This window comes from Lepus europaeus, chromosome 9, assembly GCF_033115175.1.
Source record: "Lepus europaeus isolate LE1 chromosome 9, mLepTim1.pri, whole genome shotgun sequence".
Taxonomy (NCBI): Eukaryota; Metazoa; Chordata; class Mammalia; order Lagomorpha; family Leporidae; genus Lepus; species Lepus europaeus.
Window position 1 is genome coordinate 71,244,135 of NC_084835.1, and position 21,916 is coordinate 71,266,050.

Consider the following 21,916-nt stretch of genomic DNA (forward strand, 5'->3'; position numbering starts at 1 on the left):
CAGCCGCGGCGGCCATTGGAGGGTGAACCAATGGCAAAAGGAAGACCTTTCTGCCTCTCTCTCTAGCCACTCTGCCTGTCAAAAAGTAAAAAAAAAAAAAAAAAAAAAAAAAACCAACCTGCTTTCCTTCAGCACCCTGAGCACCCTGATGTCAGACATTGACTTGCTACATGTCAGGTAAGGGGACCCCATTTGAGGGGTTCTATAGGAATTCCTCCAGCCTCCAGCTAATTCCGGGGGTGTCCTGTAACAGCGTCCCTCAGAAACCTGCTTCCACACAGGCTGTGCCTTCATGGTGGTGAGGGTTAAGCTCCTCCTGGGGTGAGATCTTGGGCAAAAGGGACCTACTTTCTGACCCATCAGCAGTCGCCCTCGCAGTAGTCTGGCCTGGTGCAGGCTGCCCGGTGTTGCCTCTCTCTGAGGACAGGGACTGAGAAGCTGAGACAACATTAGAGGATATTGGGTACTTTTCAGGTCCTGAAATGGAAAGGAGTCACTGTCAAGATTTCCAAGGTGCTCAGGAACGCGGCCAGTGACAACACGTCCAGGGTGGAGCTCCTGACCTTCCCTGCTCCCCTGCCAAACTGGCCCACCTCCTGCAGCCTAGTGAGTGGAGCGCAGCTGCATTTAGGAATGCAGACCTGCGGTCATCTGTGAGCCTGCACTTCCCTCCCATCCGCCTCCTCTCCTGTGTCCTGAACCAGGCACTCTCCCTCCTTCTCCTTCCCTGGTCTTGTCTGACATCAACTCATGCTGTTCGGATACTGAAACCACTCAACAACGGCGCTCTGAAAATTTAAACCACCGTGTGATCCAGCAATCCCGATTCTGGGAATGTGAGCACATCCAAAGAATTGAAAGCAGAGTTGTAAACATACATCTGTACACCCCCACTCACAGCAGCACTGTTCACAATTGCCCTCAGCTAACGAACACTCTGGGAGGCAGCAGGTGATGGCTCAGCAGTTGGGTCCTTGCCACCCACGTGGGAGACCCCGACCGGGTTCCTGGCTCCTGGCTCCTGCCTAGCCCAAACCTGGACCAACAGATGGGAGGGCTCTCCTGTGTGTGTGCATGTGTGCGAGTGCCTGCTTTTCACACAAAAAACGAAGGTTCCGGAGTTCTGCTTCACAATCATGTCGATGTGCTCAACATTACCGAACACGTGAACAGGGTTAGATGGCTACTTTTTAGGTTATTTTCTTTTCAGCAATTAAAAAGCCGGGCGATCTGCAATCTACCTGGGTTTGCCTCCTCCAGGCTCCTCTCTCTCACTAAGCTCCAGGCGGCAGGGACGCGGCACGCGCGGGCGGCGGCGCACAGTAAATCCTCCCGAGAGGAGGGTGAAGCCTTGCACAGGCCCGGGGCAGCCCAGGCACCAACCCCCTCGGAACACACGCGCGCGCGCGCACACATACGAGCCGGGGGAAGGCGCAGCGTGCGCCTCGGGAAGGGGCGGAGCCGCTCGCACTGGGCGGGGCGCGGGGACGGTCTGTGGGCCTCACGGGCCGACGCGGCCCCTTTAAGAGCCGAGGGCGCAGGATCACGTGGCGGGAGGGGCGGGGGCGTGGCACCAGGAAGCGGACTCAGAGCCGGGCCGAGCTCGCCGCCGCCGCCGCCCGTCCCCGCGCGTCCCGTGCTCGGCTCCAAGCTGGCGGCCGCCCCCGGGCCCCCCGCCGCCGCCTCCGCGGCGCCCGCCATGGGCGAGGAGGATTATTACCTGGAGCTGTGCGAGCGGCCGGTGCAGTTCGAGAAGGCGAACCCTGTCAACTGCGTCTTCTTCGATGAGGCCAACAAGCAGGTCCCGCCAGCCCGCGCCCTCCTCGCCCGCGCGCGGCCAGCTCCGCGGCTGCGGCCGGGGCCTCCCCGCCGGTCCCCGCGCGGGAGCCGGCGCTCACCCCCTTCGTGACGGGCGGGACGCGGGGCCGGGCCCTGCCCCGACCAGGCGGCCCGGTGGCCCCGGGGGTGGACGCGACGCCGTGGCGCTGGGGCCGGCGTTGTCAGCGGCTGGCACGCCGGGCTTTCCCGGGAGCCTTTTGTTGTCTGCGTTTGTCGTCAGTTACGCTTGTGGCCAAGGGTTTGGGCAGTAACGTGATTATTTTGTCTCGGAATTTCTAAGGGGGGGTGCCGGGGAAAGACCGCGTGTGCTTGGGGTGCGTGAGCGGCGTGGGGGCGCGAGCCGGGGCCCCCGGAGCCATCCCCTTCGCGTTTTTGCTCTCTGGGTTCTTAAGGTGCACGTGAACAGCCCGGCCTCGGTGCGGGCCGTGTTGGCTCCGCGGAACCGAGGGTGAGACGGAGCAGAACCTAGCCCTTGCCGGTTGCTGTAGGAGCCCGTGTCCCCAAGGCCCAGGCCCCTAACGTGGCTGCTTTTCCCTCTCAGGTGTTCGCTGTGCGATCTGGTGGCGCCACCGGGGTGGTGGTTAAAGGCCCAGACGACAGGAATCCCATCTCTTTTAGGTAACATTCTTGGCTTTCTCGGGGTAATGTCAGCGTGTAGACGGGATGCCTTGCCAATTGAAGGCTTGTCTGATCTCCCCATTTGCCTCCCCTGAGAGGTCTGGAGTGTGTGTACAGCATGGGAGTCGCTGCTTGCAGACACCTGCTGGGCACCCACCAGCCCCTCCTGCCCCCTGTGAAATGTGTGGAGCTGTTGGTTGGGGCAGAAGGGCACCTACTTCCTGGTACTTGGAATTGGCAGGTCAGCTCGCTCAGGCACCCGTTTCCTGTGGGTGGACTTCCTGTCTGTTTCAGCCCAGGTTCTCCCAGTGTTGAAAGGTGGTGACATTCGGTGTCCCCCTGTCCTAAGGCAGGGAGACCATGGCCTCCACCGTGCTCAAGGGGACCGGGTGGCCCAGTTTACACACGTGATTATCCATAGTGGCCCCTTTCACTGTCAGAAGTGTCTCCATTTGGATGATAAACTGTTCATACACATGGAGGCCCTTATTCGGTGGTGACTTTAAGACGAACTTTTACAGTGGGCCTGCGTTCATGGGAACCGGAGTTTGAAGGAGAAAATCACTCAGCCTCTTTTTCTTTTATGGTCACAATGGCAGCCCCTGTACTAGGTACCAAGCAAGTGAAAGCTTTGACCTTGAGCCACTCCACCCCCACTTTTGGAGTGTGGGAGAGGGGTGAGTGGACAGACACACGGTTCACTGTGGTAAGTGGATAATGGAGCTCTGTTTCCAATGTGGACCACAACAGAGATGTGACATTCAGGGAAGGCCACTGGCCAGGGGGCCCTGGGGTTGGGGGAGGCATTGGATGGGGACAAGCTTTGAGCGAAGTTTTAACATTTTACTTTTTATTTGGGGCCGGCACTGTGGCGCAGTGGGTTAAAGCCCCAGGTTTCAGTGCCGGCGTCCCACATGGGCAGCTGGTTCGAGTCCTGGCTCCTCTGCTTCCGATCCAGCTTCCTGCTAATGCGCCTGGGAAAGCAGCAGCAGATGGCCCAAGTGCTTGTGTGCCTACACCCACGTAGGAGACCTGGAAGAAGCTCTCCTTCCTGGCCCAGCCCTGGCTGCTGTGGCCATCTAGGGGAGTGAACCGGCGGGTGGAAATTTGCTTGCTCTCTAACTTTGTCTTTCAAATGAATAAATCTCTAAAAGAAAATAAAATTTCATTATTTATTTGGGAGGGAGAGAGGTGTTTCCTTCCCAGTGGTCCACTCCTTGAATGCCTGCAGCAGCTGGTGCTGGCCTAGGCGGAAGCCGAGAGCCCAGAGCTCAGGCTGGCTCTCCGACACAGGTGTCAGGGACTAAACTACTACAGCCCTCACCTGCTGCCTCCGAGGGTGTGCTCAGGAGACTGGACTTGGCAGTGAAGCTGGGACTTGAGTGCTGGCATCCCAAGTGTCATCTGACCTGTTGCCCCAAGCAGATTTTTAAAGTATGCATGGGATGATTTGTAAGTGGGGAGGTGGGGAGGTGGGGAGGCCCTCTTGGTGAGGCAGCAAGGTATTTCGGGAGACTTGAGAATTTTTTAACTTTTTTCAGAATGAGATCCTTACTGAGGTGTAACTGGCACACATTCACCATATACAGTGTGATGAGTTTTTTTGTTTTTTGTCTTTTTTTTTTTAAGATTTGTTTGTTTTATTCGAAAGGCAGAATTCAGAGAGAGGTAGAGACAGGGAGAGAGATGTCTTCCATCTACTTGCAGCCGGGGCTGGGCCAGGCCGAAGCCAGGAACCAGGGGCCTCCTCTGGGTCTCCCACATGGGTGCAGGGACCCAGGCACTTGGACCTCTCATGCCTTCCCAGGCACACTAGCAGGGAGCTGGATCGGAAGTGGAGCAGCCGGGACTCCAGCCAGCACCCGAATGGGATACCAGCACTGCAGGCTGGGGCTTTAACCCGCTGTACCACAGCGCTGCCCACAGTGCGATTTTTGACACACACATGTCTGTGAAACTGTCATCACAGTTAAGGTCATGATCACATCCATGCCCCCCAGAATGTGTGCATTGCCTGTAATCCAGCCCTTGAATGCACTTAAAAAAATTAGAGAGTGAGCATGCGCTCCCGAATGCCCACGGCTGTCAGGACTGGACTCCGAGGCAGGAATTCAGCCCAGGTCTCCTACGTGGACTGAGCTCCTTAAGCCATGACTGACTGCCTCCCAGGGTCTGCACTGGCAGGAAGCTCGAGTCAGGAGGCAGGAATCAAACCCGGTGTGGGCGTGTGTGTCTTAACCTCTAGGCCGGAGCCTCTCCCTAAGCACTCTTTAGCATCAGTTTGAGGTGGTTGGTGCACAGCAGTGGTCGCGTGGTGGATGGGATGTGAGACAGACAGGGTAGGCTTCTCTGCCCAGAAGCTTTGCTGGGAGGAGGATGGAGAGAGGGCTGTAGTTTGTGAAGTAGCACCGTGTGGCTGTGTGGATGCGTATTTAGTAATTCTTAGGGGACAGGTACGTGTGATTGCAACTCTTTGGTCTCTTGTTATCCATGAAAGTGTAAGTCTCTCCGGCAAGTTGGATTTTGTTGTGTGAAGAGAGCCGCGGGTGCTTAGCCCGTGTCCTTCATGGGAGCATCTGGGTTGGATACTTGGTTCCGTGTCCTGACTGCTAAAGCAGACCCTGGGAGGCTACTGTGATGGCTCAGGTAGTGGGGGGAGAGGGGGATGGCTCCCGCTGCGGGGGAGACCGGGGTTTGAGGTCCCAGCACCCGGCTTGGGCCCTGGCATTTGGGGAGTGACCCAGATGACGGGAGCTCCCTCTCACTGTCTCTCTCTTAACACAAAAACAAACACAAAAACTGCTAGCTTCAGAAACATAATTGTAAAGTAGGATTAGCTGTTTCCTGAATAATTTGTCGTCTTTTATCAGTAAGTGAGCCGCTAGAATGCCGTTGTTTGGTTTCAACTTTCCTGTCTTCTCTCTTGTTAAAGAATGGATGACAAAGGAGAAGTGAAGTGCATTAAGTTTTCCTTAGAAAATAAGATCCTGGCTGTTCAGAGGACCTCGAAGACTGTGGTAAGCGTACTGTGAAAGGTGGCCCGGGGAGGGGCATCAGGCTTGCACGTGGAAAGGCGGGGATGGCAGACTTTGGTGTTCAAGGAAACAGTTGTTGCCTTTCTGGCATGAAAGTTTTAATTATGTTGCATTGTACTTGAGCCTTTGAAGAGGAGAAAGGCATGAGTGAAAAACTTAATCTGAACTTAGTTTGCTATGTTTGACTTAATTTAAAAAAAAAAAAGTAATACGGGATTGTGTCTATCTTTTCTGTTGGGTGGTAGCCAGCGGTGTAGATTATGCGAGGAGTGCTTTTGGCTGCTTTGTAAGTGAGCCTTCCGGGGAGCTGTGTGTTACTCACTTCTCCGAGTCTGTGTGCTGGAGCTGACGGGGGCCGACATTCCGGGTCGGCTCAGCTGGTTGGCACTTTGGCCCTTGCTCGCTGTTGTCATTTGGGAAGTGGCGCAAAGGCTGCTGGGAAAGGCCGGCAGGATCCTTTGCTCATTTCTTGTCAGTATTGTTACACCTCGCGGTAGCTTCTCTGTCAGCCCTCTGGGGCAGGAACTCTCAAGCTGGCATTTGGGTGAACTGCTCTCGGTAGGGGAGGAGTCGGCTGCTGTGGAGGGGGCACGTGTTTTCCCATCACTTTCTGTGGCTGCCTGCTTTGGCGTGTCTTGTGTATGCCATGGGGGCCTGCAGCATGCTACCCAGTGTACGTTTTCCCCGTGTTTTCTTTTCCTTTCAGGATTTCTGTAATTTCATCCCTGACAATTCTCAGCTGGAATACACACAGGAGTGCAAGGTACGGGCCCAGAGCCTCTCGGCTGCTTGTGGGAGCTGCGGGCTGGGGCGGGTGGGGGTTGGGGTGCGGGCCTAGGGGTCAGGCTCTGCTGCGCTGCTGGGATCTGCCGGGGTCTGCTGTGGGACGGGGGTGGTTTCCCAAGACAGGAAAGGCTGTCTCTTCATCTGGCAGAGGCTGGGGAGGGCTAGGGGTGGCGGGGGTTCACCCCTGGCAGTGACCGCTCAGGAGCCCGCTGTTTCTGTCCCGCCTCCTCGGGTTTCCCCCCTGGGTTCCCTCGCTGCCACCTGCTTGGGAGGGTTCAGGTGAGGAGCTTTATCCTCGTCCGTGATGATGTTTCTTCCTGGATTTCTTGTCCTGGTGGAGTCCTGGGTGCTCCTTCTTCCCCCAGATGCAGGTCCGATCCTTGGGAGTTAGTTCTGCCGGGCGGGCGTGATCAGTTAGGCTAGGGGAGCTCAGCTAAAACTCTCCATCCCAGCCTAACAGAAGCCACTCAGTGGATGGGAAAGGCTTTGGCCTCTTGGTAACTGTTCTGCAAAGTGGAGTCAAGGTGGGAGGCTTTACTGCTCGGCAAGGAGTGGTGCACCTGCTTGGTAACTGAGCCCTTCCCAGCTCAGCGGCTCGGGGTGGGGGGGGCACCTTCACACTGCCTGGCCCTGTCCATCCCGGGCTGTCAGGTGCGTGGCCTCAGGGTCCCCCTGCCCATTTCAGTCAACACTCACTGAACAACTTTAGGCCTTTGTACCTTTACAATGCTAAGTAGGTTCTAAACTTTATTTATTTGAAAGAGAGATAGAGATCTGCTGTCCATTGGTTCACTCCCCAGATGCCCACAGTCATCAGGCCTAGGCCAGGCTGAAGCCAGGAGCCCAGAACTCAATCCAGGTTTCCCACACTGGGGGCAGGGCCCTAAGTGCTTTAGCCATCATCTGCTGCCTCCCAGGGTGCATATGAGTGGGAAGCTAAAATTAGGAATGGAGCCAGGCCTGGAAGCCTGGCACTTGATGTGGGAGGCAGCAGTCTGAAAGGGAGCCTGAGCCAGCAGGCCACGTGCGCACCCCACCGGGCTGCCTCGCGATGTGCTTGACGAGGAGTTTGTCCTGGCACTTTGGTTCTGGAGGGGGCGGTAGGTATCCGGGAGCTCTGGTCAGTCACCATTTTACAAAACCGAGTGGCTCCTGTTGGCTGACAAGAAGGAATGAAGGTTCGGGTCTTGAAGGAGGGATTATGGCAAAAATCACGGAGAGCTGTTTTTAAAGAAAAGTTGATTTGTTAACAAGTAATCTTTCTGGGCAACTTTCTTACAGAGTGGTAAGAGCAGCAGAACGCTTCAAACTTCTGTAGAAAGTCACACACATCACACATCTTTTTAGAGTCATCAGAAGTGTTTCTCGGTCATTCTTTTCAGACCAAGAATGCCAACATCCTGGGGTTCTGCTGGACCAGTTCCACTGAAATTGTCTTCATAACTGACCAAGGGATCGAATTCTACCAGGTATTTGATTGCTCACTCATGCTTACTGGAGAACAGTGCCATGATAGCACTTTGACAGCCTTTTGAATTCCGCACTCAAGAGATACCTCGGGTGTTTTATTTTTATTTTATTTTTTTTCTCTATTTGCAAGTAATACTTTTTTTTGTTTGTAATCTTCTAGCAGTACCAAGTTGAAAGGAAAGTCAGAGTCCCTCATAATCTCTGGAAGTCACACTCGGCGTGATTTGGCGTGTAGCCTTTTATTTACTTGTGTTTTCACACACATTGCCACTTCTTCAGAGGGCGACTGCTGTGCAGACGGGGCAGCTGGCTTCCCTGGTTTGCGTGGCAGTGTGCACTGGCCGCCGTTCCGTGCGTGGTTGGGACTGGAGCGCACATGGCCAGGGGGATGCACCGCGGTTTATCGAGCCGATTCCCTGCTGACGGACGCCTGGCTGGATTTGGCATTTCTGTGGCTGTAGACGGTCACTGGGTGGAGAGGCTGGAGCACACGGCTTTCTGGTCTTGGCTGAGGCGGTTCTTGGAGGGTGTGGAGGGGAGATCTGAGCGTGGGTGTGGACCGCTGTTGCTAAGTTTCCTTCTGAAGTTTGCGGCTTGCCTAGCCTGTAGGACCCTCCATGTCCCCACTTAGCCAGGACTAGGTGATTTCAGCCTGTAGACATCGACCTGTCCCTGTCCGAGAGTGAGAAAGACATTTAATTTGCAGTTTTCATTACTAGGGAAGTGACCCTCTTTTCATTTTGGTACTGTCCCTTGGTCTTCCTTTGTGAACTGCCTGTACATCTTTTTAAAAACTTTTCTTTTTTTTCATTGCGCTAAGAAAACTGGGAACACTGACCATCTTACCCTTTTGGGTGCACGGTTCGGTGGTGTCGAGTGTGTCGGTTCACATTGTTGGGAAACATCTCCAGGCTGTGCCATCGTGCCGAGTGGAAACCACTCACTGAACACCAGCCCCAGCTTCTGACAGCCACGGTTGTGTTTCTGCAGGTCTCACCGCCGCAGAATCCTCATGTAGCTGGGATGCCGGCCTGACTCTGGGTGACGGGCTTATTTCATTAGCATAACGTCCTCGAGGCGCGTCCTGTGTCTTCAGGCGGGACAGTGTCCATTGCGTGCATGCCGTGTTTTGCTTATGCCTTTGTCTGTTGATGGGCACATGGCTTCCTTCCTCCTCTCGGCTGTTGTGGGTAATGCTGCTGGGAACGTGGCTGCGCGGACTTCTCTTCCGGATCAGCTTGTCAGTTCTTGTAGTTACACACTTTGACATGAGATTGCAGGATGATATGTGTTTTAATTTTGAGGGAACTGCCAGTTGTACCACTTTACCATCCCCTAGCGGTGCACAGGGCCCCCGGCCCTCCACATCCTCACCAACTGTTCTCTGGCCTTTGATGGTGACCATCCTAGTGGGTGTGAGGAGAGCTCACTGTGGCTTCCACTGCCTTTCCCTGATGATTCACTCATGGGCTTGGAAGCCACTTGTATGTCATCTGTAGAGAAATGTCTGTTCAAGTTCTTTGCCCATTTTTTAATTAGGTTGCTTGCTTTTTGTTGCTGTTGAGTTGTGGGAGTTCTCTGTATAGTCTGGATGTTAACCTCAGTTTGGCCTGTGGTTTGCAAGTGCTCCAGTCCGTAGCGTGGCCCTTGGCGCTGCCCTGTGTCCTCTGATGCCCCTGTGCGTCCCTCGGTCACTGTTTCCCGACCTACTGAGACTGCTTCTGAGGTCTCCACGTGCAGCCAGTGTAGAGGGTGTCATCTTTCAGCTTCGAATTGTCAGAGTAAGGAAGCAGTGTAATTCAGAATGTATGCATAGGGGAAATGCATCCATTCAAGCAAAACCGCAGCATCAGTGCCACGGAGCCGCGCTGTAGGACTCTCATCAGAGCCTCTGTGATGACCGGCAGAAAGAACACTGTGAAGGATCCTAAGTCCCGCACAGAACCAGAGTTTTGTGACAGTAACCTGGAAGGGGTCACCTGGTCTGTGGAAGGCTCCCAGTGGCAGTCCTGTGCAGACATGCCTTTCTGTGATCTCGGGTGGGAGAGTGTGCACTGGGCTGACCACGTTGACCTTCAGAGGAGGGGTTGCACTCCCTGGTTTGATTGTACCCAAATTGCTAGGGCTCAGGCCCCCAGCACTGACTGCTACCTCAGAGTCTTGGTGAGTCTGGGCTGGGTGCTTTAACCTGTCAGAACACTGAGAGTACATTTAAAACAAGCCTTGGTCATACAGTTCGTTGGCATGCAGAGGGTCATGAACGTATGGGCTGGGTCGTAGGAAGGGAGCCCCTGGCCAGCCAGGGCACACTGGAGCCTGGGTGGAGACTGGGCCACAGGCTGGCTCTGGATGTGGGACCCATTTCCTCCCTGGAGAGAACGCGGCTGCTCCTTGCTCCCTGCTCTCTGGCGCGTGGGCTGAGCCTGTGGAGGGGCAGTGTGGATGTTGCAGTGCAGCCAGCCTGAATTGGGAGGCTGCTGACCTCTCACCTGGCAGGTGGGCTGGCAGGCCCGGCTCTCAGTAAGGAAAGCCCTGGGCGGCGCTCCCTGCCGGCAGGTGTCCTAGGTACAAGTCATCCCTCTCTGTGCAACTTAGCGGCCTTAGCAGACCCGGGCAGCTGCTGCGCGGCGTGGGGTCTTCACTGAGGATTCTGTTTGTTGGCCGTGGCCGCAGGTGCTGCCAGAGAAGCGGAGTCTGAAGGTCCTGAAGAGTCACAACATCAACGTGAACTGGTACCTGTACTGTCCCGAGAGCGCCGTGATTCTGCTGTCCACCACGGTGCTGGGCAATGTCCTGCAGCCTTTCCACTTCAGGGTAGGGACGCCTCGCCTTCAGCGCCCCTGCCTCCTCCCCGGGGCTGCCCGGGACCAGCGCCTGGCCGCTGCGGCCAGCAGAGGGCGCCCCGCGCCGTGCCGCCGACTGCGGGGCTGGTCCGTGGCTCGCAGACCTGGGGCTGTGAGCAGAACTCCAGGCGGGAGGACCCGGGAGGGCTTCTCATGGATTGAACGTGGGGAGCGTGAACCAGCGAAGGGCTTCCACAAACTGTGCCTAAAACGACCTCCCCCGCCCCCAACAGGCTGGCACGATGTCGAAGCTGCCCAAGTTTGAGATTGAGCTCCCGGCTGCGCCCAAGTCCACTAAGCTTAGCCTTTCGGAGAGAGACATCGCCATGGCGACCATGTACGTCTGTCTGTGGGAGAGGTCCTGGCCCTGGCTCTGAGTGGGAAGGGTGTGGTCAGCGGGCCAGGGAAGGGCACACCTAGAACCCCTGCGCAGGGCTCCCTGTGTCCTGTGTGGTACCAGGTTCTGTGAATGTGGAAAACCGCGCCCTTGCCGGCATCCTTTTTTTGCATTTTATTGGCTTTGTGATCTTAAGATTTTTCACCTTCCTAGTGTGATCAGATGAGAACGCTGTACCAATTTATTTCTTAGGTATCTTCGTTTAAAAATTTTTTTTTCATCCTGTGAGTTGAAGCTTAACAGAGTTTGTTTTAGCTATAATGTATCATAATTGTTGCAAAATAGATTTTTTTAATCTCACAAACACAAATTACTTACATAGGGACACATTTTCATTTAGAAAAACAGGTAGAATTAGTTTTTGAATATCATAATGAAAATATCAAACTAAAAATATAACAGAGAACCCCATATGTACCCATATCCCTGATTCAGTAATCACCACAATTTTGCTTCTAAATCTTTTTAAAACTATTTATTTATTTACTTGAAAGGCAGAGATAGAGAAAGAGAGGTCTTCTATCCACTGGTTCACTCCCTAAATAGCCACAATGGCTGGAGCTGTGCCGATCCGAAGCCAGGAGCCAGGAGCTTCTTCTGGGTCTCCTGTGTAGGTGCAGGGGCCCAAGCACTTGGGCCATCTTCTACTGCTTCCCCAGGCCATAGGAGAGAGCTGGATTGGAAGTGGAGCAGCTGGGACCCACGCTGGTGCCCATTTGGGATGCCGGCACTGCAGGCAGAGGCTTAGCCCACTAACCACAGCACTGGCTTTCCCTCCCCAAATTTTATTTATTTAAGTGACAGAGAGTTCTCTGCTGGTTCACTTCCCAAATGCCTACAACACCTGGAGCTGGGTTGGGCCAAAGCCAGGAGCCAGGAACTCAATCCAGATTTCCTCGGTAGATGCCAGGAACCCAGTTTCTTGAGCCATCACCCACTGCCTCCAGGGGTATGCATTAGCAGGAAGCTGCAATCAGGAGTCAGGATCAGGAATCAAGCCAGCGCCCCCACGGGCTGCCAGCACTGCAGGCAGCAGCTTTACCCACTACACCGCCGCAGCGTCAACCCCTCTAAATCACTTCTGATTCTTCTGTGGCTTCACATTGTTCCCAGACTTCAAGCTGTTTATTATTAGAGCATTTTCTTTTTGAAGGCGCTCTTCTCTGGATCCTGGGTTAGGAGAGAAAGCCAGAGCCATCCTGGGGCCAGGACTCTGCCTAGCTTGTGATCCAGCTGTGCTGAGTTCCTTGTTCTCCATTCCCACAACCACGCAACAGTGTGCGTGGCTGACTGCACTTTCTTTGTAAAGGCTGCTGTTGAGTGCAGATTCCTGCCTAAGTGGGTGCCCCCTGACGGACTTCCCAGGGCCTGAGCCTGAGCCTAAGCCTTGGGCGTGGGGGTGTCGGGCACAGCGTGACACGGGTCTGTCTCCTCCCATCAGATACGGCCAGCTCTACGTCCTCTTCCTGCGACACCACTCCCGGACTTCCACCAGCACGGGGGCAGAGGTGGTCCTGTATCACCTCCCACGGTACGTCACTGCTCTCTCCCTCCCTCTCGGGTTTTAGACGTGAACTAAAGCCTGCTGACCTGTGTGTGGGCTTTCTGTTGTCCCACAGAGAAGGCGCCTGTAAAAAGATGCACATCTTAAAGTTAAATAGGACGGGCAAGTTCGCCCTGAATGTGGTGGACAACCTGGTGGTCGTTCATCATCAGGACACAGAGGTACGAGCTGTGGGGGGGTGGGGGTGGGGGCGTGTGTTTGCCGGCTGCCGCGGAGCTGTGTGGAAATTGGCAGGCCCTTCTGAACAAGGACCCGAGAGGACCCCAAATGCCCTGAGTTTGGATCCTCCCAGACAGAAGTGGGTTTGGTATTCTAAATGGTTTACAAAACAGCAGCTTGCTGCGAATTGAGTAGGGATAATTAAAAACTATTTCAGAAAATACCACACGAGGCACTTTGACCTTTGCAACAGTTGGTGGATCCTGGTAGCTGGGCTCCCCTGCAGAGCCATTGTGTCACACCAGTCTGTGATCTTCTGCGCTTCACGCGTGAGCGTGGGGGACAGTTCCAGGCACACGTGGTCTGAGGCTGTGTGGCCCGAGAGAACCGAGCAGGCTGCTGCTATCTGTAGGCTGTAGGCTGTTAGCTGGGCACCTGGAGGCTGCGGCCCGCATGTCTCTGACCAGCGAAGATGCTGCACGTTGAAGTGGAAAACATCAGGTGGAGTCGCCCTGCGTGCTTCCCGGGAAGTGTGTCAGAAATGAGATACTGATGTAGGAAGCTGGCACATTCCTGCTTCAGGACCAGCCTGGAGGGGTGGCACGCAAACCCAGGCCTCAGAGCTCACCCTAACCGTGAGCCGTGACGGGATGGAGGGGCGCGGTCAGGCGCATGCTGTGTACCAGCATCACGGTCTCTGCTCTCTCCCCACACAGACGTCCGTGATATTTGACATCAAGTTAAGGGGAGAGTTTGATGGCACCGTGACCTTCCACCACCCGGTGCTCCCGGCTCGGTCCATTCAGCCCTACCAGATCCCGCTGGCAGGTAAGATGGAGTCCCGCCGAGCGGTCTGCGCTGCCAGTCCGCCTTAGCGTCCCGTCCCTGCCGGGAGCTTGGCGGGAGCGGCCCGTGTCCACGCCCAGAGCCCCGAGAGCTCATACAGCTTCCCAGATCTGCGACATCGTGAGGGGCTCTTTATCCTCTCTGCAGAATGCAGCCGCCACCTCTCTCAGGCTAGCTAGTGTTCTGAGAAGCAGTCATAAAGTAAACCAATCTCTCTCCCTGCGGCTGCAGTGGAGAGTGGACATTAAGACTCTGGGCGTCAGTGGGTGAGGCCCAAAGCCCTCAGCATTTCCTGTTCTGGCTCTGCAGCCCTGAAGTTGGGCTTGGCCGGGGATGGTCCTTGTCGCGGCCTTGGCTGTCCCTCACTGGCTGTCATCGTTGTAAGCATTGCTCCTCTGGTGACTGGTGGGCGCCGTACGTGCTTACCCGCCCCGAAGAGGCGGAGGGAGGAGGCCACGAGAGGAGGGCGGGTTTGCAGGGAAGGAGAGAGAGAGACTGTCTGGTTCCTTTGGCCTTGTGCCAGCGTAACTGATTGAAGACAGAAGCCGCACGGTATTCGCTTGCCTGCAGAGGTCGGCGGTGAGAGCTCACTGTTGAATTCCGCGTGACCCCTATGAGACTCTGCGCACTGCCGTGTTCTCAGGAGGAAGGCCAGGCGGCTGGCCCCCGGGGGTCGGCCCCTCGCAGTCGGGTGGGGGTGGGAGGGGCCGCCTCTCCCCGCAGGCCTTGCTGGGTCAGCCAAAGCTTCGTGACTTCCTGGCAGCGGTTCTCACGGGCTGAGGGCCGAGCCCTTTCCCTGCCTGCTAGTGTGGAAAGGGTGGGTGGTTCCAAGCAGCTGTTTCTGCTGCCGCTTGCTGTGAAGGTGAGTGCTGACGAGCTGGGGGGAAGGCCACCCCTCGTGTACGGCCCTCAGCGCTGTTGCAGTGGTAAAGGGGTAGTTAGAGGCAACTGGGTTCTAGTTGGCCACTGTAAGAAAAACAAGGGCCAGGGGCTGGCACTGTGGTGTAGTGGGTTACACCGCCACCAGAGATGCTGGCATCCCGTGTCAGAGTGCTGGTTTGGTTCTAGTCCCCGCTGCTCCACTTCCGACCCAGCTCCTTGCTAATGGGCCTGGGAAAGCAGCAGAAGATGGCCCAAGTGCTGGGGCCCCTGACACCCACGTGGGAGACCCATAGGGAGTTCCAGGCTTTGGCCTGGCTAAACCTGGACTGTTGGTGGCCACTTGGAAAGGGAACCAGCAGAATGAAGATCAATCGCTGTCTCTTCCTCTCTGTTACTCTGCCTTTCAAATACATAAGTCAGTCATTCTTGAAAAAGAAAACTGCCAGGCAGGGTCGGGATAACAGAATGGGCAGAACCCTCAGGAAGAATTCCAAGTCCATTCTTTCCGGGGCTCGGGGGGTGTGGCTGCCGTGCACCCTCGGAGGTGAGGGGCTCAGGGGGTGTGGCTGCCGTGCACCCTCGGAGGTGAGGGGCTCTGGGGGTGTGGCTGTCATGCATCCTCAGAGGGGAGCGGCTCGGGGCTCAGGGGGTGTGGCTGTCATGCATCCTCGGAGGTGAGGGGCTCGGGAGTGTGGCTGCGGTGTACCCTCGGAGGTGAGGGGCTCAGGGGGTGTGGCTGCGGTGTACCCTCGAAGGTGAGGGGCTCTGGGAGTGTGGCTGCCGTGCACCCTCAGAGGTGAGGGGCTCGGGAGTGTGGCTGTCATGCATCCTCAGAGGGGAGGGGCTCAGGAGTGTGGCTGTCATGCATCCTCAGAGGGGAGGGGCTCGGGAGTGTGGCTGTCATGCATCCTCAGAGGGGAGGGGCTCAGGAGTGTGGCTGTCATGCATCCTCAGAGGTGAGGGGCTCGGGAGTGTGGCTGTCATGCATCCTCAGAGGGGAGCAGCTCGGGGCTCAGGGGGCGTGGCTGCCGTGCTCCCTTGGAAGTGAGGGGCTGGCTGTGGTGTGTGTGGCTGACTGCAGGCCGCTGCAGCCTGTTCTTTGGGCTCATTAGAGCCGTGGTTGTCACTGCCTCCATGTTGGGGTCACCTGGGGGATTCCCCACCTGGGGGATTCCCCTGTGAGCATGTGGTCAGTGCTACAGACAGCAGAGCCGAGGGCCGTCGGCTCGGGCCCGATCCTGCCTCCCGTCCAGAGTGCCTGGGCTTGTCTGTGAGTCCCCAGGTGGTCTGTCCAAAAGCCCACCTCCGCTGTCTCGGACTGGGCCTGTCTAGCCTGCCTGCGCAGCACGGGCGCAAGATGCCTGGTCACTCCCGGCCCCCTTCGCGGTCTGCTCCCCAGGGGGCTCTCGGAGGCAGCCCCACTCTGCTTAGCTCTTGAGATAAGTGAGCCGCAAACCACTGAAACACTGATCTGAAACTTTCTCCGTGAATCGTCTGTGTGTTTGAACGTTGAGTCATTTCTCGGTCGTTTGTGTGTGTGGAGGACATCAAAGCTTAAGAACTCCGGCTCTTAGAGCCATGCCGTGCTATGCTCCCCACAACGGGGCCCTTCCCAGCGATGGTTCTCGACGCCTGCCTCGTTCCTCACCAGGTGTTACCAGTGAGGCACACGCTCGCTCCTTCCTTCCTTAGCCACGGCTGAGGGAGTATCTCCCGGGCGCCTCCCCAGCTCCGGCGTTGGCAGCAGCTTTTGTTGTTTGCAGGTCCCGCCGCTGTGACCAGCCAGTCTCCAGTCCCCTGTAAACTCTGTATCCTTTGCACGGCAAGGGGTGGCTGCCCCTTCTTCAGGGCGGTCTAGCCGAGCGGGCTCCGTGAGCCAAGCTTGGCTCACTCCCGCCTGGGGCCGGTGGGCATGCCCCTGAGCAGGCTTCGCCTTTGTTTTCGTCTCATCCTGGTTTAGGATTTCCTATAATCTGCAGATTCGTCATCCTGGATCGTCTTTCAGCCCGACATCATCATCAGTGCAAGCCAAGGTGGGTCGGAGGGGACAGACCGTCATGACGTTAGACAGAGTAGACCCCAGGCGTAGCCGGCTGGCTGTGCTGGAGCCCTCTGTCCTGTGCCCGCTCTGGGGAGCAGACAGCGTGACCACGCAGACCGCTGTGTGTGAGCACGCCCTTCCTGCCGAGCCCCAGCTGCCTGCACAGTGGTGTGTGTGTGCACTCTGCAGGGACCGGCCCGTGGATGAGCTCGGAGTCCCAGCAGGCACCTCTCGGTTCCCCTTGAGATTAAGGAGCCTTGCAGGAGAAAGCGAGTCTACCGCTGATGCTGTATGTCAGCAGCAGTTTCTACTTGCAGCTGACCAAAGGGGGTTGGGGGCGGGGACGGGAGCGTTTGGAATCAAGGACTTCCTGCCCCCCACGTTCAGGGAGCCTCTGAGCGCACAGGTCATGTGAAAGGGATCGGCCGAGTATGCAGATTTAACAGTGGAGCTGGTAATCCTCCCGTCGTCACACAGGTTCCTGAATGTGCTGGCTCTGCTTGGGTTAGGAACAAGCCAGGAACCATGCTGTGCAGGGTTTTTCTCCCCATGTAGGGGAGCCACGTTTGGGCGTTTGCTCTGGGATGCATCACACTGCTAACTGTGCCGCCCCTGAACCCCAGGTTACCTGTGGAACCTCCAGGTGAAACTGCAGCCCATAGTGAATCTGCTGCCCGACAAGGGGAGGCTCATGGACTTCCTGCTGCAGAGGAAGGAGTGCAAGGCGGTCATCCTGTCTGTCTGCTCGCAGAGTGAGTGCCAGAAGCCCGCACCCGGCGCCAGCCGTGCCGCTGTTACGCCCTCTCCACAGGTCGATCTCTTTGAAAGAACACACCTCGTTGTTAGGAACTTTATAGGCTCATTCTGTACTTGAGGAATGGGCTGTGTAACCCCGTGGAAAGGCTGCTGCCCCCAGGCGTGCCTGCGGAGGCTCTGGTCGCAGCTGGGTGGTCCCTGGAGCACGGGTGTGGGGCATGGGCGTGGCAGGCACGCGGGCTCCTGGCAGCTGTCCATGGGTGCGCATCGGGCCCCCTCTGGGCAGTGTGTTGGAGTGCTGGAATCTGAGGGCCAGCGGAAGGCGGGCGGGCGGGCTGACGTGTGCCTTGTGTCCTTCGCAGTGCTGGGCGAGGCAGACAGAGCCGCGCTGCCCGTGATAGCCACCGTCTTTGATAAGCTCAACCATGAGTATAAGAAGTACTTGGATGCTGAGCAGTGTCACGTGATGGTAAGTGGCCACGAGGCTGGGCGGGGGCGGGGATGGAGGTGGGGTGAGATGAGCAGCGGCCTGCCCGGAGGCGTCATCGCTGAGCGGCTTCCCCGGTTTTGTCTTTCGAAATCTGTTTGATCCTTGGTCTCCCTCTGTTCTGTAGACAAGAAAGCCGGCCCCAGCCGTGCATTCTTTGATTCGTCTCTCTGCCAGGCTAGCCTGGGTTAGTAAGTGAGAAGCAGGGTGTCCGTTCACCACCGTCCTTTCCCTCGAGGGGATGCTGGCTACGAGGAGCAGACGCGCCCTCGGCTGCTGTCGAGCAAACACGCCCTCGGCTGCTGTCGGTCTGTCAGTCCACAGCGCTGGTGGGGTTCGGCACTGGGCGGCAGGCAAGGGCTGGAGACGTGCGTGTCCTCCTCGCACCAGTTCGCGCCCGCTGTTCAGACGTCCTGTCTTCTGAGGGCAGAAAAGTCGGGGACAAGCGGAAGCAGTTACTTCACTTCAAGGTCTAATTTAGTTCGAAGGCTACAAAATGGAAGTGGTCTTAAACAACACAAGCTTGAGACTCCGCTCCTGGAGCTGTTGAGGGTAACAGGCCTGAAGCAGGCTGGGTTTCCTGGGGCACATGTGGTCACCGTCCAGAGCCGGCTGAGCCCTCCCAGTCCCTGCTCTTGGCCCTGCTGCTGATGGGCTGTGGGCAACCGTGCACCTGATCCCACACAGCAGTGTGCCCCCTACACTGGCCACTGGACTTTATTTATTTGAATGAGTTACAGAATGAGAGGGAGAGACACAAGTCTTTCACCCACTTGTTCACTCCCCAAAGGGCCTCAATGGCTGGGGCTGGGCCAGCCCAGAGCCAAGACCAGGAGCTTCTTCCTGGGTGCAGGGACCCAAGCATTGGGTCATTATCCACTGCTTTCCCAGGCACATTAGCAGGGAGCTGGATCAGAAATGGAACAGCCAGGATTTGAATCAGTGCCCACATGGGATGCTTTACCACTAAGGCCCTGGCCCTTGGGCTTCTTAATAAGCCCTCACTACCCACAGCATGTAGGTACAGTGACCAGGAGCCCTTAGAAATATGGGTTCTCGGGCTGCACCCCATAGCTACTACAGAGCCCCCCCAACCTAGAGTGCTTTGGAATGATAGGTGAGCGTCAAGGGCTTCTCGCAGAGCTCCCTACCTGTACCATCGAAAAGCCCAGACAGACGCACGCTAAGCCGTGCTCATTTATCCGGGCCTCAGGGCTTCAGGGAACGTCAGCACAACACTGCGTTTTTTCGGGCAACAGCTGCCACGTGGTCTGCGTTAGAAAACCAGGCAGGGAACTGAAGAATGTGAAGCCCAGAGGGAAATCTGTGACTTCTGCCTGCCTCGCCCATTCTTGCACCCGGGAGCGTATGACTTGTGAGCGCTTCGCCGGCCAGCACAGGGAAGGGTCCTTGAGGGAAACCAGTGGCTTCTCCGTGGCGGCTGATACGCAGGAGAGCAGTCTGTCTGGGGTAGCTGTGAACGCACTGTTCCCCTGTGATCTGTGTTTCAGGCTGTAGAAGCCGGGCAGAGCCGCAACCCACTTCTCAAGAGGCCCGTGCGGACCCAGGCCGTGGTGGACCAGTCGGACGTGTACACCCACGTGCTGTCACCATTCACCGAAAACAAGGTGGGCAGCAGCTTCCCGGTCTCCTTGGCACAGTTTTGGTTCTTTTTTAAAGATTTATTTATTATTTGAAGGTCAGTTACACAGAGGAGACACAGAGAGGTCTTCTATCCACTGGTTCACTCCCCAATTGGCCGCACCAGCCAGGAGCCTCCTCCAGGTCTCCCACACGGGTACAGGAGCCCAAGGACTGGGGCCATCTTCTACTGCTTTCCTAGGCTATCGCAGAGAGCTGGATCAGAAGTGGCACAGCCAGGACTTAAACTAGTGCCCATATGGGATGCCAGCACTGCAGGCGGTGGCTTTACCTGCTACGCCAGAGCGCCAGCCTCGGTTTTCAGAATAGGGAGCTGAAGCCAATCAGAACTCCTAATATTGTGACAACTGGAGTTCTCTCGAGCAAGGACCTAGCACTGCTAGCTTGGCATTTTTTTAAAAAAAGACTTATTCCGCTGGCTCACTCTTCAAATGGTTACAAAGGCTGGGGCTGAGCTAGGAGTCAGGAACTCCATCCAGGTCTCTCACATGGGTGGCAGGGGCCCAAGTACTCAGGGCATCTTCCACTGCCACCCCAGGCACACAGCAGAGAGCTGGATTGGAAAGAGAGTGCTTGGGATTCCAGCTGGTGCTGCGGTGGGATGCCAGTCACAGCTTAACCCGCTGCACCACAAGGCCAGCCCTGGGAGACTGGCTTCCCGTTCTCAGGCCTGAAGCGTCACCACCGACGGGGTGGTTCTGGGGATTCTGGTGTGGGCCCAAGTTGGGGTGGAGGGTAGGAGGCGTGAACATGGAGCTCTTGCAACCCAGTATTCACAAACCCCCTCTTTCCCCTATAGGAGATGCCGCATAAGTTTGTGATCGCCGTGCTGATGGAGTACATCCGCTCCCTCAACCAGTTCCAGATAGCAGTCCAGGTACCTTCAAGTGGGCACGTGTTGTCTCCGGTCAGAGGAGCGGGGTCTGTTCTGTAAATAAAAGCACTGCCAACATCTTTGCTTAGGAAGTCGCCCTGCATGTGCTAATGGGCAGGTCTGCATATCTGACTTGGGATGGGTTTTCGAGGGACTCCCCTAGCCTTGCCACCTTGTTGGTCGCCGTACCTGCAATGAGAAAGTGTCACGAACCCCGCGGTTCAGAGGAGCCGCAGCGCTCAGCCGGCCCCGGGCGTGCTGCGGCCGAGCCCCCGTGATGACCATGTCCTGGCTCCCGCTCTGCCCGCAGCATTACCTGCACGAGCTTGTCATCAAGACACTGGTCCAGCACAACCTCTTCTACATGCTGCACCAGTTCCTGCAGTACCACGTGCTCAGCGACTCCAAGCCCCTGGTAGGTAGCGCCGGGCTTTGCTTTCATTGTGAGTGCAGACCTCGAGGGCTGACCTCGCGGCCGAGGCTGGCGGGACCCTTTGTCTTGCAGGCCTGTCTGCTCCTGTCCCTGGAAAGCTTCTACCCCCCGGCTCATCAGCTGTCTCTGGATATGCTGAAGGTAACTGGCCCGTCGGGGTCTCTGATGGCTGAACCCCGCCCTGGCGCTTGCACTGACCTGGACTCCTCTCCCCCTCACTCCCAGCGACTTTCCACCGCCAACGATGAAATAGTGGAAGTCCTCCTTTCCAAACACCAAGTGTTAGCTGCCTTGAGGTTCATCCGGGGCATCGGCGGCCACGACAACATTTCTGCAAGGAAGTTTCTGGATGCTGCAAAGCAGACTGAAGACAACATGCTTTTCTATACTATATTCCGCTTTTTTGAACAGCGAAACCAGCGTTTGCGAGGGAACCCCAGTTTCACACCAGGTGGGAATACCACAGTCCTACCCGGGTAACTACAGACTCGCAGTAGGAAGCCTTAGTAAGCAGTGCCATCGAGTTGGCTTTCCATAGAAATCAGGCCGGAACCCTAACGCACAGCGGAGCTACCGCTGCGGGCTGCAGGCTACAGGCATCACTCATGCTCACGAACTCCCTGGGAGGTGGTTTGGGGTGGGACTGATCAGGAGGCCGGACCCAGCCCAGCACCTGGGAACGTCCCTTTGGAAGAATCAGGAACATGACAGCAGGTGGTGGCGGAGGGTTTCCGTGGCCTGGGCTTTTTCTGAGCGCTGTAGCTGCAGGCAGGAAGAACCGGCTAATGGTGCTGTGCCCTCAGCTAGGGCGGAAGTCGTCAGTCACACTCCCGAGTCTGACCCTGGGCCAGTGCAGAGCAGCCTCCCGGCCGCACAGCGGGGCCTGCTCTTCCTCCTCCCGGCTTTCCCACGCATCTCGGGAGCAGGCGTTGTGAAGGCAGCAGCTTTGTGATAGAAGGGGCAATCCAGGCTTAGGAAAACAAAGTGTTTTATTCAAGAAAAATAAGTTAAGACCTAGCGTACACACTGAACGAGCCGCAGTCTCTGGTTTCGCGCCATATCTAATGGGCAATGCCTTCTGTTTCTCTCTATAGGAGAACACTGTGAAGAACACGTTGCGTTTTTCAAACAGGTGTTTGGAGAGCAAGCTCTAATGAGGCCCACAACCTTCTGAAATCGCTTGCTAGCGTGGTCTTGTCTTTTTTTTTTAATATATATATGTAT

The 21,916-nt window shown here is 56.5% G+C and overlaps 1 protein-coding gene across 1 annotated transcript; it reads left to right on the top strand.

The window, feature by feature from the left end:
• The first annotated feature begins 1,645 nt into the window (after positions 1 to 1,645).
• RMC1 (regulator of MON1-CCZ1) lies at positions 1,646 to 21,875 on the top strand. Its single transcript, XM_062201475.1, has 20 exons — positions 1,646 to 1,801; positions 2,381 to 2,457; positions 5,390 to 5,474; positions 6,199 to 6,255; positions 7,661 to 7,747; positions 10,422 to 10,562; positions 10,825 to 10,928; positions 12,430 to 12,519; positions 12,608 to 12,713; positions 13,428 to 13,539; positions 16,203 to 16,247; positions 16,419 to 16,472; positions 17,104 to 17,232; positions 17,599 to 17,705; positions 19,235 to 19,351; positions 20,185 to 20,262; positions 20,570 to 20,674; positions 20,765 to 20,833; positions 20,918 to 21,143; positions 21,787 to 21,875. Exons 1-20 carry the CDS (start codon positions 1,700 to 1,702, stop codon positions 21,864 to 21,866), a joined length of 1,971 nt encoding a protein of 656 aa, XP_062057459.1. The 5' UTR covers positions 1,646 to 1,699; the 3' UTR covers positions 21,867 to 21,875.
• The last annotated feature ends 41 nt before the right edge of the window (positions 21,876 to 21,916 follow it).

Excerpts from the sequence above, each read along its gene's own strand:
- RMC1 (XM_062201475.1), top strand. The coding sequence starts at position 1,700 with ATGGGCGAGGAGGATTATTACCTGGAGCTGTGCGAGCGGCCGGTGCAG. Across the intron at positions 1,802-2,380 it reads TCGATGAGGCCAACAAGCAG|GTGTTCGCTGTGCGATCTGG; the intron begins GTCCCGCCAGCC and ends TTTCCCTCTCAG. Across the intron at positions 17,706-19,234 it reads CTGAGCAGTGTCACGTGATG|GCTGTAGAAGCCGGGCAGAG; the intron begins GTAAGTGGCCAC and ends TCTGTGTTTCAG.